This window comes from Grampus griseus (assembly GCF_964374135.1).
Source record: "Grampus griseus genome assembly, chromosome: 21".
NCBI classification, from domain to species: Eukaryota; Metazoa; Chordata; class Mammalia; order Artiodactyla; family Delphinidae; genus Grampus; species Grampus griseus.
Window position 1 is genome coordinate 30,228,737 of NC_139015.1, and position 16,917 is coordinate 30,245,653.

The window sequence follows — 16,917 nt, forward strand, 5'->3', positions numbered from 1 at the left end:
CCTTCTGGAATTCCCATGATATGGTTATTGGGGTGTGTGTGTGTGTGTGTGTGTGTGTGTGTGTGTGTGTGTGTTTGTCCCATAGTCCTGTAGGCTTGCTTTCTTTTTCATTCTTTTTTTATTTTTGCTCCTCTGACTGGATAATTTAAAATATTCCTGCCTTCTAGATCACTGATTCTTTATTTTGCCTGGTTGGGTCTACTGTTGAAGCTCTCTATTGAATGCTTCAGTCGTGTTTTTCAGCTCTAGGATATCTCTTTTTAATGGTTTCTGTTCCTTTGTTGAACCTATTTTGTTCATTCATTGTTTTACTACTTTCGTTTGGTCATCTGTGTGTTCTTGTAATTCACTAAACTTCTTTAAGAAGATTATTCTAAATTATTTCTCTGACACTTCATACATCTCCATTTATTTTGGGTTAGTTATTTTGCAGCATTTTTAGTTTGATTTGATGGTGTCACATCCACCCGATTTTTCTTGCTCCTTCATTCCTTACTTTGGTACCTGTGCATTTGAGTTATTGGTCTCCTCTTCCAGACTTTACAGGCTCACTTTGGCAGAGACAGTTCTTCACTAGTCAGCTCAGTTTAGGTTTCTGGACATGTCCTTGGGCAGGCAGGATCTATTTTTGGGCAAGGCCACTGCCCAACCTCTGAGGTCAGGGGAGGGGGTACCACTGGCTATTAACTGTTGGATAGGACTGATAGTGAGGTTCCCTGCCCAAGAGAGGCAGTAGGATATACTCTGTGGTTGTTTAGATTCACTGGTCAGGCTTCCTAGAAGGTCAGGACAGGGAACTTTACTCAGCAGTAGCTGGGAGGTGAATTAGCTTCCGTGCTCTGACAGGGAGCACATGACCTGCATGGCTCATTGTTTGTAGACCCACATTAAGCAGACTGTGCCCTTAATTCCTTGGACACATGGGGCCACTGGGTTTTGCTCTGAAGATGGGGAAAACCATGGGCTGTGCTCTCTGTTCAAGTGCCACTGTAAGCAGGGTTGTTGGATGGGCAGCACAGCTTCCTGTGTGCTCTGGCTAGATTCGTTGGTTGGGCTTTCTGAAGGCTATATGTAGCAGTGGGAAGGGCTATGAATTTGTGTCCTTGTCCAGGTGTAATGGGAAAACCAGCTTAGCTCTTTGTTTGTGGTCTTGACTCAATCTAACTGGCACTCCAGGTTTCCTGGCCAAACAGTGCCACAGGCTTTGCTCTGTGAACAATCAATTCTGCCTGCCATACTCTCTGCTCAAGTGTTGCTGCACTATGCAGCTACCAGGTGTTCTGACCAGGCTTCTGGTCAGGGGGAGCCGGGAGCTATACTAGGCATTAGGCAGGGCTATGAACAACTCCCCTGACTGGGTGGAGGTGGGTAGCAGACCAGGTTCCAGGGCTGGCAAAGCTTTTCATCTGAGGACTCAAATCAGGCATTCCCATACCTCATTGACTTCCCTCGTCATACTGTTCCACTGTCCTGGCTCTGCAGATGAGCACAGCTGCTAGTTGGCACCTACAGGTGCTATAGATGGGAACTCGGCCTGCCAAGATGCAAGCAGTGATTGCTGCAAGCCCTTCCTGCCTTCTCTGTCATGATCAGATTCCCAAGGGTCAAGTCTCACTCATCCTTTGTGATTCTTATGAGGTAAGATCAGAGTAGGGGCTCCCAGAAGTGATCCACAATACTAGGGGATCTGGATGTCCACTCTAGGCTCTTTTCCCACTTAGGGACAGTAGGCTCTGGGAAGACCTCTCGGTGTGGTGCTGCACCAGTCTTGGGGAGGGGCAATGCATTCAGTGTATATCTGCTCCTCCTAACCTTCTAATGAGGTCTGTCTTGGTCTCTGGTACAGGGGCTGCTTCAGCCTTACCTCCGTGTTCTAGAATTTTCTCAGTGATGTCCATGAATAGTTGCTAGTTGTTCTTCTTGTGAGGGGGAGTGAAGTTGGGAAAGACCTATGTTGCCATCTTGGTGATATCACTCCTGTTGCAATTTAATTCTTACTATGGACCTGGAGACAATGAGGGGTGATGAGACAAATGTCCCAGGTATTGTCATTAAGTGTCATTTTTTTAAATGTAGGGGCTCTTTCATTGTTTTTTTTTAATTAATTAATTTATTTTTGGCTGCGTTGGGTCTTCGTTACTACGCATGGGCTTTCTCTAGTTGCGGCGAGTGGGGGCTACTCTTCGTTGTGGTGCATGGGCTTCTCATTGTGGAGCACGGGCTATAGGCACGCGGGCTTCAGCAGTTGTGGCACGTAGGCTTCAGTAGTTGTGGCTCGCGGGCTCTAGAGCTCAGGCTCAGTAGTTGTGGTGCACAGGCTTAGTTGCTTCACGGCATGTGGGGTCTTCCCAGACTGTGGCTTGAACCCATGTCCCCTGCATTGGTAGGTGGATTCTTAACCACTGCTCCACCAGTGAAGCCCTCTTTCATTGTTTAGAGGGAGGCTTACTCTACGGGCAAGGGACGTCCAGGGATATTTGTTCATGTCACTCCAGTTGTTCCCACCCCAAGTTTCAGATTCTGACCCCTTCCACACCAAACCTGGTAGGTTTGATAGTTAAATTGGAGCTGGAACCCTACAGTACTTATAGCTAGGCCCTGAGTTTGGTCCTCAGCTGTATCAAACCAACAAGTGCAGGAGGTGATAGTCACTACAGTGCTGCTGCAGAGGCTTTCTGATTGCCTATTTGCATTATCAGTTGTTCATTTACAGTTTTTCCTTTCTGCTTTTCATAATGTGCTTCCTCTAGTACTGCCATAAGAAGCCAGTTGACCCCAAAATATTTATTATAGCTTGTCTTTATAACAGTGAAGTGCCTTGATGTTCCTCACAACTTGGCCTCTACCTACACCTTAACTTATGCCACATTTGGCAAAATTTGAGAAATTATGATGTCATTGCATATCATGAATTACCAGTGTCCCATTTCTCCTTGGCAAGGAAGATATTTATGCACTCATTAAATATGTGACAGCCTAATCACAAGAATGCTTTCCTGAGGGTCTGTTTTCCGTGGTTTCTCCTGATGCTAGTTACTGTGTCATTGAAAATCTTGGCAGGAAGCAGATAGTGTACTTACAACTGAGGAATTTGGTTATGTGGCCACTTTGTGAGCTGAGGGGTGGAGTATCATGTGGACTCTCCTGAATGAACATGAGAGCTGTCCTAAGAAATTAGGTGAATGGAAGATCATGGTCCATATAGCCAAAAATCTAATGTAAAAATAGCTCTTTTATATAGTTAGGACAGTTATTTAAGAATTATCTTAAAAGCATTCAATTATTAAATCATGGCAAAGCTAGACATAGGCTCAATATGCTTATATCTCAATAAAATTTCATAAGAAGATCTTCAGCTTCTTACTTGTCCAATGAACTGCATTTCCATAATCTTAAGTATTTGATAAATCAATAAAATGGTCATAATTAGAAAAATATTGCTTTTACCACCCTTCAGTGAATTGTCTTTTATTTGAATTTTCTTTGTTGTTAATGTAGTATCCCAAGGGGATAACTTTGGAGGCATTTTCAATTATTGTTACCCAGATGCTGGGACTCAGTCTGGGCATATCATATGATGACCCAAGGAAATGTCGATGTTCAGGAGCCATCTGCATAATGAGTCCAAAAGCCATGTAAGTTTTTAAAGAATAAGATTTATTTATTTGTTGTATTTATTTTGTTTTAAATAACCGAAGTGAAAAATTTTAGTATTTGCTTATAGCATGAATTAACTATAAATGGACCAAGGACCACAAAATATAAATATGAGATTTTAAGCCTAAGAATAGTATGGTGGGAGATTAGCATTAAGAACAGTCAAAGATAGCAAATCCAGTCTGCAAGATACATTAGCAAAGGAATTCTCCATAGGCTGTGTATTTTAAGAAATCACTTAATAAGGATCTTTAAAAATATGTCATAGGCCAAAACAAGTGACCTTTGTTTTTAGACAAAATTTTCTGTTTTGCTTTTAGAGTATATTAATGTTGTGGAAAAACTATGATCTAAAGAATATAATATTTGTGTGACTTTGGATAAATTACTAGGCCTTGCTTAGATTTATTTTTGTCATCTTTAAAATGGGAATGATTATGCCTGTTCTCCTACTTCACAGAGTGATATAAGAATAAAATGAGAAAATAAAATGGGAAGGTGTTTTTTAAATTGTAAAATCCTACAAGTGTGTGATGGATTAGTTACAGTGATTTCTAAATTTGCCAGTGTTCCCCACATAGTGTATCGTACAAGGGCTACAGCAGATGTCATTAGTGTTCTACAGTTTTTATTTGTAAAAAGGGCCTATGTTAAGTATGACCTATTCATAACTGAAGAACAATCAAAAGTCAAAAGTGAAAAGAAGCCATTAATTTCTGAAAACATGCTCTTTTTATAGTTACTTCTAAGCACCACCTGAGGTTAACACTTACTTTCTAAAAATAGCTCAAACACAAACATATATATTTTTATATACACACATTTTATTACAATTTAGTTCTCCATGGATTATATATAAAAACAATATTTTATATGTATAAAATATATAATTTCATTAAATTAAATGTATAATAAATTAAATACAACATTTATTAAATCAAATATAAAATTTATATAGCTATATAAGCAATATGAAAATTACCATTCTGGGCCTATTGTCCATTTGGCCAACTATTCTCAAGTATGCTATGACAAGACGTTTTGTGTAGGTCACCCAGAGTCTGGGAGTAATGATAATAAAAATAACAAATATTTACGTTGTGCTTGCTATGTGCTAGAGACTATTTCAAACACTTTACATATGTTAAGTCATTTGATCCTCACATCTCTTTAGGGTAGGTCCTGTTATTCTCATCTTTACAGATAAGAAACTGAATTATAAAAGGATAACTATCTGTGGTCAGAGAGCTGGTTGTGGCAGTCCTGAGTTTTGAACCCAGGCATTCCGGCTTTAGAATCTGTGTTAATAAGCCTTTGGATTTGTCTGGTGCTGTATGACATTTAAACTGCTTTCATACATATTGTCCAGTTTCTTAAAAAACTTTTGTGATGTGTGTAGAGCAAGTATTATCTTAATTTTTACAAAATCTAACAATTTTATATGCATATATATGTAAGATATATAAATGAACATATAAGATCTATCTATAAATGTAGATAGATATATCTTTTGCATTTCTAGAGTACATCTCATTCATTATTTTATGTAATTTTCAAAGAAGGCATGTGAGTAAGTAAGGCAACTATGATTATTTCCATTTGTCTTTTTCCATGTGTTTTTTTTTTTTTAAAGCCCTGGAGTACAGAGAGCCTAAATGACTCTACATTGGATATACAGATAATAAGTGGCCAACTTCAGCTGATATCAGTAATGTCACCAATGATTTATTGGGTACTCACTATAAGCCAAAGAGTTGAATTAGGTACTTTACTTGTTTATTAACATTTAATCCTCATAACAACCCTAAGAAGTGGATGGGTACTATCCGTATCTTGTAGATGAGAAAACTGAAACTTGGAGAGTTTGATCACTTTGCTTAAAATCTCATAAGTCACAAGATTGGTACTAGTCAACAGGTTTATCTGACTCAAAGCTTTTGTTATTTTCTCTACTCCATATTGACTTCATATAGAGGACAGTTAATATATTGGAATTAATTTAAACCAAGTAGCAAAAGAACATTAAAATATATTCGTACAAACTTCATTCTTTAGTTCAATAATCCTTCTAGTATATTATTTTGATGATGCAATTTATATCTACTTTTTAAAAGTGGATAACTTTTAACATAGTCTGAACAAACAAATAGTTCAGAAGTGGAGGGAGGAAAGAGCATAGAAAGTGGCAAAAGCTATGAATGTAGGAACTTAGGGAAAACTCATGGTGAAGGTTTGCTTACCTATCCAGTTGCATCATTTTACAAAAAGGCAAAAACATTTAGAAGGAGTATAGAGTTATCAGTTATCCAAAGAAATTGAATTATTTTATTCTTATTGCTTTCTCTTAATTTCTTACTAAGACCAATTTTATTAAGCTATGGGAATTTGATTGGGGAAGAGGAGGTACCATCTTGGAGTAAGGAATACATTGAGGGGAATGTGGGCTTTGGAATCTTTCACTTGTTTGCTATTTTCCCTAACCCTTATTTTTCTCATCTGAAAAATGAAGATCATGATAGGTACATCTCACAGTTGTTGTGAGGATGCAATTAATCAAGTAAGTTACTTATCAGTGTGCTGGTATCTCTTCTTATTTGAGGAATAGAAAGACCTAGGAGGTATTAAAATGGTGGTGTAGGGATACACAAGAACAGTGAGAATATGGAATGTTGGGAAAGAAGTGTAGACAAGAGACAGACCCTGAAAGAAAAATGAAATACTGTAAAATGCTGTCAAGTGCTAACTCCAACTTCAGAAAAATGGTAGAGAGTACAACATTTTTTTTGCCTAATTTCCTTCTGTCACATAATTTCTCTGTTCTTTGAATACAGAACTTAGGCTAGTTATATCATAGTTTCAATAAGCCTTTATAAAATAATTTGGGAGCAAAATAACATAGCATTAGAATTTAGAGTGCAAAATCGCAACCAAATGAACGTTAGGAAAAACTTCAGATAATTGATTCAAGTAAACTTTGGGAACACACATTCTTAGTTAAGAACTGCCATATGGGCAGCGAAAAGGTGAATAATTAGGGATTATATACAGTTAGCTATAAATAGTTCCCAGATCAAAAATATTATACAGTTTTTTTATTTAAAAGTTTTCTTCACCGTTCAGTTTTGGTGCTAAGATCATCAAAATTTATGGTTTATAGTAAAATATCTATTAATATTTAATAGTAAATATTTTATTGAATTATTTACTGTTCAAAGATGAAATTTTGAGTAAAAAGTACCTGAATTTGGAGTCTTAGATAACTGTGTGTGAATACTGATCCTGCTAATGTACAAACTATCTGAGTTTGAAGAGGTTTCTAGCTTCTCTAAACTTTAATTCAGTTCCTATAAAATGTTGATGACAATACCAACCTCTCTCGTTTGTTGTGAGGATTAAATAATCAAGTGAATAAAATATCTGGCTGATAATAGGCACTCAATAAATGTCAGTTACCTCCTTACCTTACAAAGTTGTACTGCATATGCAGAGTGACTCATCTTATGGAAATATTGTCTGAAGTTATTTTTATTAGTGGTATATGGACATAATTATGTTAAATTTTGATTAATATACAATTTCTGTGAAATCTTTGAGAAAGCTCAGGACTAAGCACAGTACAGTCTGTTTAACGAAAGTTTGTTGTTATTAGGAAGAATCAACAGACAGTTGGTTCTATGTTTGCTTAGAACTGTGCAGGTAATAAGTGATACCAACCATAAAGATGACAAAATTCCTGCTTCAAACAACTTACAATTCAATGAATTATCTATCATATTATATATGTAGTACAAACCTATGAATAAACATTGAAAAACCATTGAAATAGAAGAGATTCAAACTTTCAAAGAGTTTGATTCTTAATTTGGTCAAGGGAAAGATAGAGGAAGTAGAAGTTTGAAGAGTTGTTGATATACATCTGGGAATTTACATAAATGGATATTTGGTTGTCTCCGTGCCATTATTTCAGTTGTATTTCACCTAGGCAGAGGTATCATACACATACATAACCATATTTTTTCTGTATATGCAAGAATTTACATACAACCACACCCATTAGCTCAAAACTTTCTCTTAGGTAGATTTAGTTTGTAATGCATATAAAAAATAAAATTTATCTATTCTGTCTTTTCTTCCAGTTTTACTGAAATATAACTGACATATAGCGCTGTATAAATTTAGGGTGTACAGCATAATGATTTGATTTACATCCATCATGAAATGATTATCACAATAAATTTAGTGAACATCCATCATCTCATATAGATAATTAAAGAAGTAGAAAAATTTTTTTCATGTGATGAGAACTTTTAGGATTTACTCTCAACAAATTTCATATATAACATAGAGCAATGTTAATTATATTTATAATATTGTACATTACATCCCTAGTACTTACTTATAACTGGGAGTTTGTGACTTTGACTGCCTTCATGCAGTTCCCCTTCCCCCCACACATCTGATTTCTTTTTCTATGAGTTTTTTGTTTGTTTTGTTAGTCCTGTTATACAACATAGTGATTTGATATTTCTATACATTTCAAAATGATCACCATGATGTCTAGTTATATGTCACCATACAAAGATAATACATAGTTACTGTGTTCCCCATTTTATTTTAAATATTATACTTGTATTTTTTTATTTTAAATATTTTATTTTATTTATTTATTTTGGCCGTGCTGGGAGGCATGTGGGATCTTAGTTCCCCGACCAGGGATCGAACTGGCACCCCCTGCAGTGGAAGTGCAGAGTCTTAACCACTGGACCGCCAGGGAAGTCCCCACAGTACATTTTATACCTGCGATTCATTTATTTTGCAGCTAGAAGTTTGCACCTTTTAATCTCCCTCACCTATGTCTTCCCCCCTCCCCCCCGGAAACCACCTCTTTGTTCTCTGATTCTATAACTGTTTCTGTTTTGCTCTGTTCATTTGTTTTGTTTTTTAGATTCCACATATAAGTGAAATCATACAGTATTTATCTTTCTCTGCCTGACTTATTTCACTTAGCATAATGCCCCCTAGTTCCATCCATGTTATCACAAATGGCAAGCTTTCATTGTTTTTTATGGCTGAGTAATTTCCACTGTGTGTGTATATGTGTGTGTGTGTGTGTGTGTGTGTGTGTATGTATGTGTGTGTGTGTGTATGTGTGTGTGTGTGTGTATATATATATATACACACACACACACACACACACACACACATACACCACATCTTCTATTCCCATTAATCTATTGATGGGCACTTAGGTTGTGTCCATACCTTAACTATTGTAAATAATGCTCTAATGAACATAGGGATGCATGTATCTTTTCTAATTTGCATTTTTGTTTCTTCAGATAAATACACAGGAGTGGAATTGACAAATCATATGGTAGTTCTGTTTTGAAATTTTGAAGAATCTCCGTACTGTTTTTCATAGTGACTGCACCAATTTACATTCCCACCAACAGTGCATGAGGGTTTCCTTTTCTCCACATTCTCGCCAACACTCGCTATTTGTTTTCTTTTTTGATAATAACCCTTCTGACAGGTGTGAGGTAGTACCTTCTTGTGATTCAGTTTCCATAATGACTAGTGATGTTGAGCATATTTCCATGTGCCTGTTGGCCATCTGTATGTCTTCTTTGGAAAAGGTCTGTTCAGGTCCTCTACACACTTTTTCAGTTGGGTTGTTTTATTGATGTTGAATTGTATGAGTTCCTTGTATATTTTAAATATCAACCTGTTATTAGCTATGTCATTTGCAAGTATCTTCTCCCATTCAATACGCCACCATTTCATTTTGTTGATAGTTTCCTTCACTGTACAAGAGCTTTTCAGTTTGATGTAGTCCCATTTATTTATTTTTGCTTTTGTTTCCCTTGCCTGAAGAGACAGATACAAAAAAATATTACTAAGATCAATGTCTAAAGAGCTTACTGCCTGTTTACTTCTAGAAGTTTTATGGTTTAAGTCTTACATTTAAGTCTTTAATCCGTTTTGAATTTATTTTTCTCCATAGTGTGAGAGAGTAGTCTAGTTTGTTTCTTTTGTATGTAGCTGTTCAGCACAATTTATTGAACAGGCCGTCTTTTCTCCATTTTATATTCTTGCCTTCTTTGTCATAGATTAATTGACCATAAGTGCGTGAGTTTATTTCTGGGCTTTCTGTTCTGTTCCACTTATCCATGTGTCTGTTTTTGTGCCAGTACCATACTTGTTTGTTGACTGGCACTTTGTACCATAGTTTGAAATCAGGGAGTGTGATACCTCCAACTCTGTTCTTTTTCAAGATTTCTGTGGCTATTTGGAGTCTGTTGTGCTTCCATACAAATTTTATAATTATTTGTTCTAGCTCTGTGAAAACTGCCATTAATATTTTGATAGAAATTGCATTGAATCTATAGATTTCCTTGGGTAGTATGATCATTTTAACAGCAATTGATAATGGGATTGTTTTCTTAATTTCTCTTTCTCATAGTTTGTTGTCAATGTATAGAAATGTATCACATTGTATCCTGCACATTTACTGAATTCATTGATCAGTTCTAGTAGTTTTTTGGTGGTGTCGTTAGGATTTTCTATATATAGTATCATGTCATCTGCAGAAAGTGACAGTTTTCTTTCTTTGTTTCCAATTTGGATTCCTTTTATTTCTTTTTCTAGTCTGATTGCTGCAGCTAGGACTTCCAATACTATGTTGAATAAAATTGGTGAGAGTGGAAATCCTTGTCTTATTCCTGATCTTGGAGGAAATGCTTTCAGCTTTTCACATTTGAGTATGATATTAGCTGTGGATTTGTCATATGCTTAGATCTGAAGTGAGTCTCTTGTAGGAAGCATATGTATGGATGTTGTTTTTGTATCCATTCAGCCACTCTGTGCCTTTGATTGGAGCATTTAGTCCATTTACATTTAAATTAATTATTGATATGTATGTACTTATTCCCATTTTGTTAATTGTTTTGGAGTTGTTTTTGTAGTTCTTTTTTGTTGAGGTCCTCTTCCTTTTTTCTCTTTTCTTATGATTTGATGCCTACATTTGGTGTTATGTTTGGATGCCTTTCTCTTTTTTGTGTGTATATCTACTATAGATTTTTGGTTTGTCGTTACCATGAGGTTTGTGTATAGCAATATATATATATGCTTGTTTTAAGTTGCTGATCTCTTAAGTTCAAACACGTTTTAACAACCCTGCATTTTTACTTCCCACCCCCAATGTTTACGGTTTTTGACATCACCTTTTTGTTTGTGTATCCCTTAACTACTTATTGTAGATGTAGATGATTTTACTACTTTTTTTTTTTCTTTTTTGTGGTACACGGGCCTCTCACTGCTGTGGCCTCTCCCGTTGCGGAGCACAGGCTCCGGATGCACAGGCTCAACGGCCATGGTTCACGGGCCCAGCCACTCTGCGCCATGTGGGATCCTCCCGGACCGGGGCACGAACCCGTGTCCCCTGCATCGGCAGGCGGACTCTCAACCACTGCACCACCAGGGAAGCCCTGATTTTACTACTTTTGTCTTTTAACCTTCCTACTAGATTTATAAGCTGTTGATTTATTACCTTTGTTGTATATTTGCATTTCCCTATAAGATTTTTTCTTTTGTAATTTTCATGTTTCTAGTTTTGGCCTTTTCTTTTTCACATAGAGAAGCTCCTTTAACATTTCTTGTAAAGCTGGTTTGGTGGTACCCATTTATTAGCATTTGCTTGTCTGTAAAACTTTTGACCTTGCCATCAAATCTGAATGAAAGCCTTGCCAGCTAGACTATTCTTGGCTGTAGTTTTTCTTCCTTTCATCACTTTAAATATACGGTGCCACTCTCTTCTGGCCTGCAGAGTTTCTGCTATAAAGTCAGATGATAGCCTTACGGGAGTTCCCTTGTATGTAACTTGTTGCTTTTTCCTTGCTGCTTTTAATATTCTGTCTTTATCTTTAATTTTTGTCATTTTCACTACAGCGTGTCTTGGTGTGTTCCTCTTTGGGTTGATCCTCTTTGGGACTCTCTGTAACTCCTGTACCTGGATGTCTGTTTCCTTTCCCACCTTAGGGAAGTCTTCAGCTATTATGTCTTCAAATACAGTATGTCCTCTGCCCCATTTTCTCTCTATCTTCTCCTTCTGGGGCTACTATAATGTGACTGTTAGTATGTTTGATATCGTCCCAGAGGTCTCTTAAGCTGTCCTCATTTCTTCTTATACATGTTTCTTTTTCCTGTTCAGCTTCAGTGATTTTTCACTGCTCTATTCTAGCTCACTGATTTGTTCCTCTGTATCATCTAACCTATTGTTGATTCGTTGTGGTAGATTTCTTATTTCAAGTATTGTATTCTTCATCTCTCTTTGTTTCTTCTTTGAATTTTCTAACTCTTTGTTCATGGCTCGCTCTGTTCATCCATTCTTCTCCCGAATTTTATGAGCATCTTTATGACTGTTACCTTGAACTCTGTATCAGGTAGATTGCTTGTCTCCACTTCACTCAGTTCTTCTTTTGGGGTTTTATCTTTTTCTTTCATTTGGAACGTATTCCTCTGTTGCCTCATATTGCCTAATTTGCTGTTTTTATTTCTATGTATCTGGTATTTGGTTGTTTCCCAAACTTGGAGAAATGACCTTTTGTAGATGTCCTGTGCGTCACAGCAGCACATTCCTCTCTGGTCCCAGACCTATATGCTCTAGCGGTCCCCCTAAGAGGACTGTGAGGGTCCTTCTATTGTGATGGGCTGACTACTGTGGGTGGTCTGGTAGACTTGGCTGGACTGGCCCCCTGTCCAGTTGGTTGCCAGTCCCTGCCTTGTTCAGAGGCTGCCGGCCACTGGTGGGTAGAGCTGTGTCACAGGTGGCTGACTGTGGAAACTCATGGGGTCCTGGGGCTAGTGCTGGCCCAGTGGTGGGTGGATCTGGGATTGGGGTGAGTGGCTATGGGCCCAGGGGTCCTGGATCTAATATCAGTCTGCTGGTGGGTGGGACCAGTTCCTGACATGGCTTACTGCATGGTCCAGTGTGTCCAAAGCTGTTGACAGCCTGCTAGTAAGCAGGGCTGGATCCCAGGTTGGCTGATGAAGGGGTCCGAGGTGTCCCAGAGCTGGTGTTAATCTACTCGTGTAGCTCAGAGGGTCCTGGGGCTGGTGTTGGCCTGCTGGTGGGTCAGCTGGGTCCTGACATGGCAGGCTGCAGGGCTCTGATGGTCCTGGTGGGACTGGTGTCTGCCCACTGGTTGGTGGGGCTAGAATCCAGGGGATACCAGGGCTGGTGGTATCCCCTGGTGGGAGAGGTTGTGCGAGTGTTGAGCTGGCTGCTGGGGGGAGGCTGGTCTCAGGGAGGCTAGAACTGGCTCACTGGTGGGTCACCCAGCCAGGGGTATGGGTCTTGCCTTTACTACGTCTCCACCCTTCCCACCCATCTACTTGTGGTTCCTTCTTCATATCTTTAGTTGTAGAAGATCTTTTCTGCTACTCTTCTAGTCTTTCTCATCAATAATTGCTCTTTGAATAGTTATAAATTTGATGTGCCTATGGGAGGAGGTGAGCTTAGAGTCTTCCTACTCCAACATCTTGGTCATTCTCTTATCTGTTCTTAATTTTTTTTATTGTAGTTGAAATACTCAACAGGAATTGTCTTAACCAATTTTAAATTTATTACTTAACTATAGGCACTATGCTGAACAGCAGATCTCTATAATTTATTCATCTTGTATAACTGAAACTTTACACCCATTTTACAACTCCCCATTTGCCCCTCCTCCTAGCCCCTTGTCAACTCTGCATCTGTGAGTTTGACTGTTTTAAATATCTCATATAAGTGAAAGCATGAAGTATTTCACTTTCTGTGACTAGCTTATTTCACTTAGCATAATGTCCTCGAGGCTTTTCTGTGTTGTTGCGTATGTCAGGACTTGCTTCTTTTTTTTTTAAGGCGGAATAATATTCCATTGCAGATATGAACCACATTTTCTTTATCCGTTCATCTTTCAGTGGACATTTAGGTTGACTCCATATCTTTGCTATCGTGAATATTGCTGCAATAAACATGGGAGTGCAGATATAACTTATATATCCTGATTTCAGTAGTTTTAGATATATACCCAGAAGTAGGATTGCTGGATCATATGATAGTTCTAGTTTTAATTTTTTGAGGAACCTCACACCTGTTTTCAAAAGAGCCTGGACCAATTTACATTTCCATAAACAATATACTAGGGTTCCAATTTCTATCCATCCTCGACAGCACTGTTTATCTATTTTTTAAAGAATCATAGCCATCTTAACAGGTGTGAGGTCTTTTGTTTTATTTTTGCGTTTCCCTGATGATTAGTTATACTGATAACCTTTTAACATACCTGTTGGTTATTTATATGTGTCTTCTTTGGGGAAATGTCTATCCAAATCTTTGCCCATTTTCTAGTTGGGTTGTTTAGTTTTGCCTATTGAACTTAATTTTGTTTTGAGAAGATATGTATTCCAGTGAATGAAATCACATGACCTCCTGCAGAATGACTTTGGCCTCTGAGCACTTGTTATGAACATTTATCATTACCTCTTGAATTTAACATTTTGAAATTAACTTATGTAATATAGAGTTGTGTTTTCAGAAGTATACTGCCATGACATTATACGGATTCATCTTTAGGCAATCCAGCGGTGTGAAGACTTTTAGCAATTGCAGTTTGAGTGACTTTGAAAATTTCATTTCAAATATGGGTGCCCGGTGTCTTCAGAATAAGCCACAAATGCAGAGGGCTCCGGCATCAATCTGTGGAAATGGCAGAGTGGAGGGAAATGAAATCTGTGACTGTGGTACTGAGGAAGTAAGTCTGATAATTGGAAAATTGATACATTTATTGTTTTAGTTCAACTCTTTGTCATATATGTTATATATCCCAAATATGACTGAGTACTGTGCAACATATTGGCAGTAATAAAATCAAGGTTGAAATACACACAAGAATATACCATCTAGATTTAATAGGTTGAAGAGTTTTGGACAAATATAAGAATATTCCCAAAAAATTATTGCTGACAGGAAAAAAGGGAAGTCTACAATGAGCTTTTGGTTCCAGACTAAATACGTAAAATCTTTCAAACCTGTGCTTAACCTTTGGACATCTGGTAAGTGTCTTATTGAAGATCAATGTGGGAGAAGACCATCAAGTATCCTTTAGGGTACTGCCTCACAATGGAATCAGCAGTATGGGGAGGGAAGACTGTTAAAGTTACAGTCTGAACATTGGGTGAGTTTGATTACTCACTTGATAGAGAAGCCCTAGAGAAAATATAATGAATGCAAAAAGTCCAGGGTGTAATGCTTCTAGACAGTTCAGTTTTTGCAGCAGTACTGCAAATATGATAAATGTTCACGATCATAAGATAGAAATGATATTAGGATTGGATACATGCATGGGTCAGAACAAACTTGTACTCATATCACATTGTTTTAATACTGTGCCTTTATATTATGTTTCACCACTTGGTAGAACAAGTCCTCCCTTTTTACTCTTCATCTATTTTTAAATCAATTTTCTTGGAGGCATCACCTGCATACAATAGAATACAACAAATATAAGTATACAGGTGGATGAATGTTTGCAAATGTACACAAGCATTGGTACAATTCAGGTAGGGATTTTTTTTCATTTTTTAAATTGACCTACAACACTGTGTTAATTCCTGTTACACAACATAGTGAATCAATATTCTATACATTTCAAAATGATCATCTTGATAAGTCTAGTTATGATATGTCACCATATAAAGATATTACATAGTTATTGACTGTGTTCCCCACACTGTACATATTATACTCCTGACTCATTTATTTTGCAGCTAGAATTTTGTACCTCTTAATCTCCCTCACCTAGTTCTTTCCTCCCCCCAAACCCCTTCCCTCTGGCAACCACCGGTTTGTTCTTTGTATCTATAACTCTGTTTCTGTCTTGCTATGTTTGTTCATTTGTTATATTTTTAGATTCCACATAAAAGTGAAATCATAAGGTATTTGTCTTTCTCTGTCTGACTTATTTCACCTAACATAATACCCTCTAGGTCCATCCGTGCTTTTACAAATGGTAAAATTTCATTCTTTTTTTTATGGCTGAGTAATATTCCATTGTATATATGTACCACATCTTCTTTATGCATTTATCTATTGATAGGCACTTAGTTTACTTCCATATCTTAGTTATTGTAAATAATGCTGCAGTGAACATATGGGTGCATATATCTTTTTCTTTTATTGAGTATCAATGATTTTAAATATTATGTTAATTTTAGGCATACAACATAGTGATTAAATATTTTTATAGACTGTACTTCATTTAAAGTTGTTATTTTAAAAAGGGCTATATTTCCCTGTGCTGTACAATGTATTTTTGGAGCTTATTTATTTTATGCATAGTAGTTTGTACCTCTTAATTCCCTACCCCATCTTCCCCTTCTTCCCTTTCCCCACTGGTAACCAGTAGTTTGACCTCTATATCTGGGAATCTGTTTCTGCTTTGTCATATTCATTCATTTGTTTTATTTTTTATATTCCACATATAAGTGATAACATAGAGTACTTGTCTTTGTCTGACTTACTTCACTAAGCATAATACCCTCTAGGGCCATCTATGTAGTTGCAAATGGAAAACTTTTATTCTTTTTTATGGTCGAGTAATATTCTATTGTATATGTGTACCACGTCTTCTTTATCCATTCATCTGTTGATGGACACTTATGTTGCTTCCACGTCTTGGCAATTGTAAGTAATGCTGCTATGAACATTGGGGTGCATGTGTATTTTTGAATTAATGTTTTTGTTTTCTTTGGATATATATTCAGGAGTGGAATTGCTGGATCATATGGTAGCTTGATTTTTAGGGGTTTTTTTGAGGAACCTCCATACTGTTTTCCATAGTGGGAAACAGTGTACAAGAGTTCTCTTTTCTCCACTTACTTGCCAACATTTGTTATTTGTGATCTTTTTGATGATAGTGATTCTGACACGTGTGAGTTGATATCTCATTGTGGTTTTGATTTGCATTTCCCTAATGATTAGTGTTGTTAGCATCTTTTCATGTGCCTATTGGCCATCTGTATGTTTTCTTTGGAAAAATGTGTATTCAGGTCTCCTGCCCATTTTTAAATCAGGTTATTTGTTTTTTGGATATTGAGTTGTATGAGCTGTTTATATATTTTGGATATTAACTCCTTATCAGGCATATTATTTGCAAACATTTTCTCACATTCAATAAGTTGTTTTTTGCTTTGGTCAGTGGTTTCATGTGCTGCACAAAA

General features: G+C 37.1%; 1 protein-coding gene across 1 annotated transcript in view; it reads left to right on the forward strand.

Annotated features, from left to right (window-relative positions):
• ADAM32 (ADAM metallopeptidase domain 32) overlaps nucleotides 1-16,917 on the forward strand; it is a gene marked incomplete at its 3' end in the record, with an annotated part of 166,323 nt that overhangs the window by 61,388 nt on the left and 88,018 nt on the right. Inside the window, exons 11-12 of the mRNA XM_082680384.1 lie at nucleotides 3,499-3,635; nucleotides 14,273-14,450. Coding sequence (XP_082536510.1) covers nucleotides 3,499-3,635; nucleotides 14,273-14,450 — 315 coding nt within the window. The remainder of the gene's footprint in view (nucleotides 1-3,498; nucleotides 3,636-14,272; nucleotides 14,451-16,917) is intronic.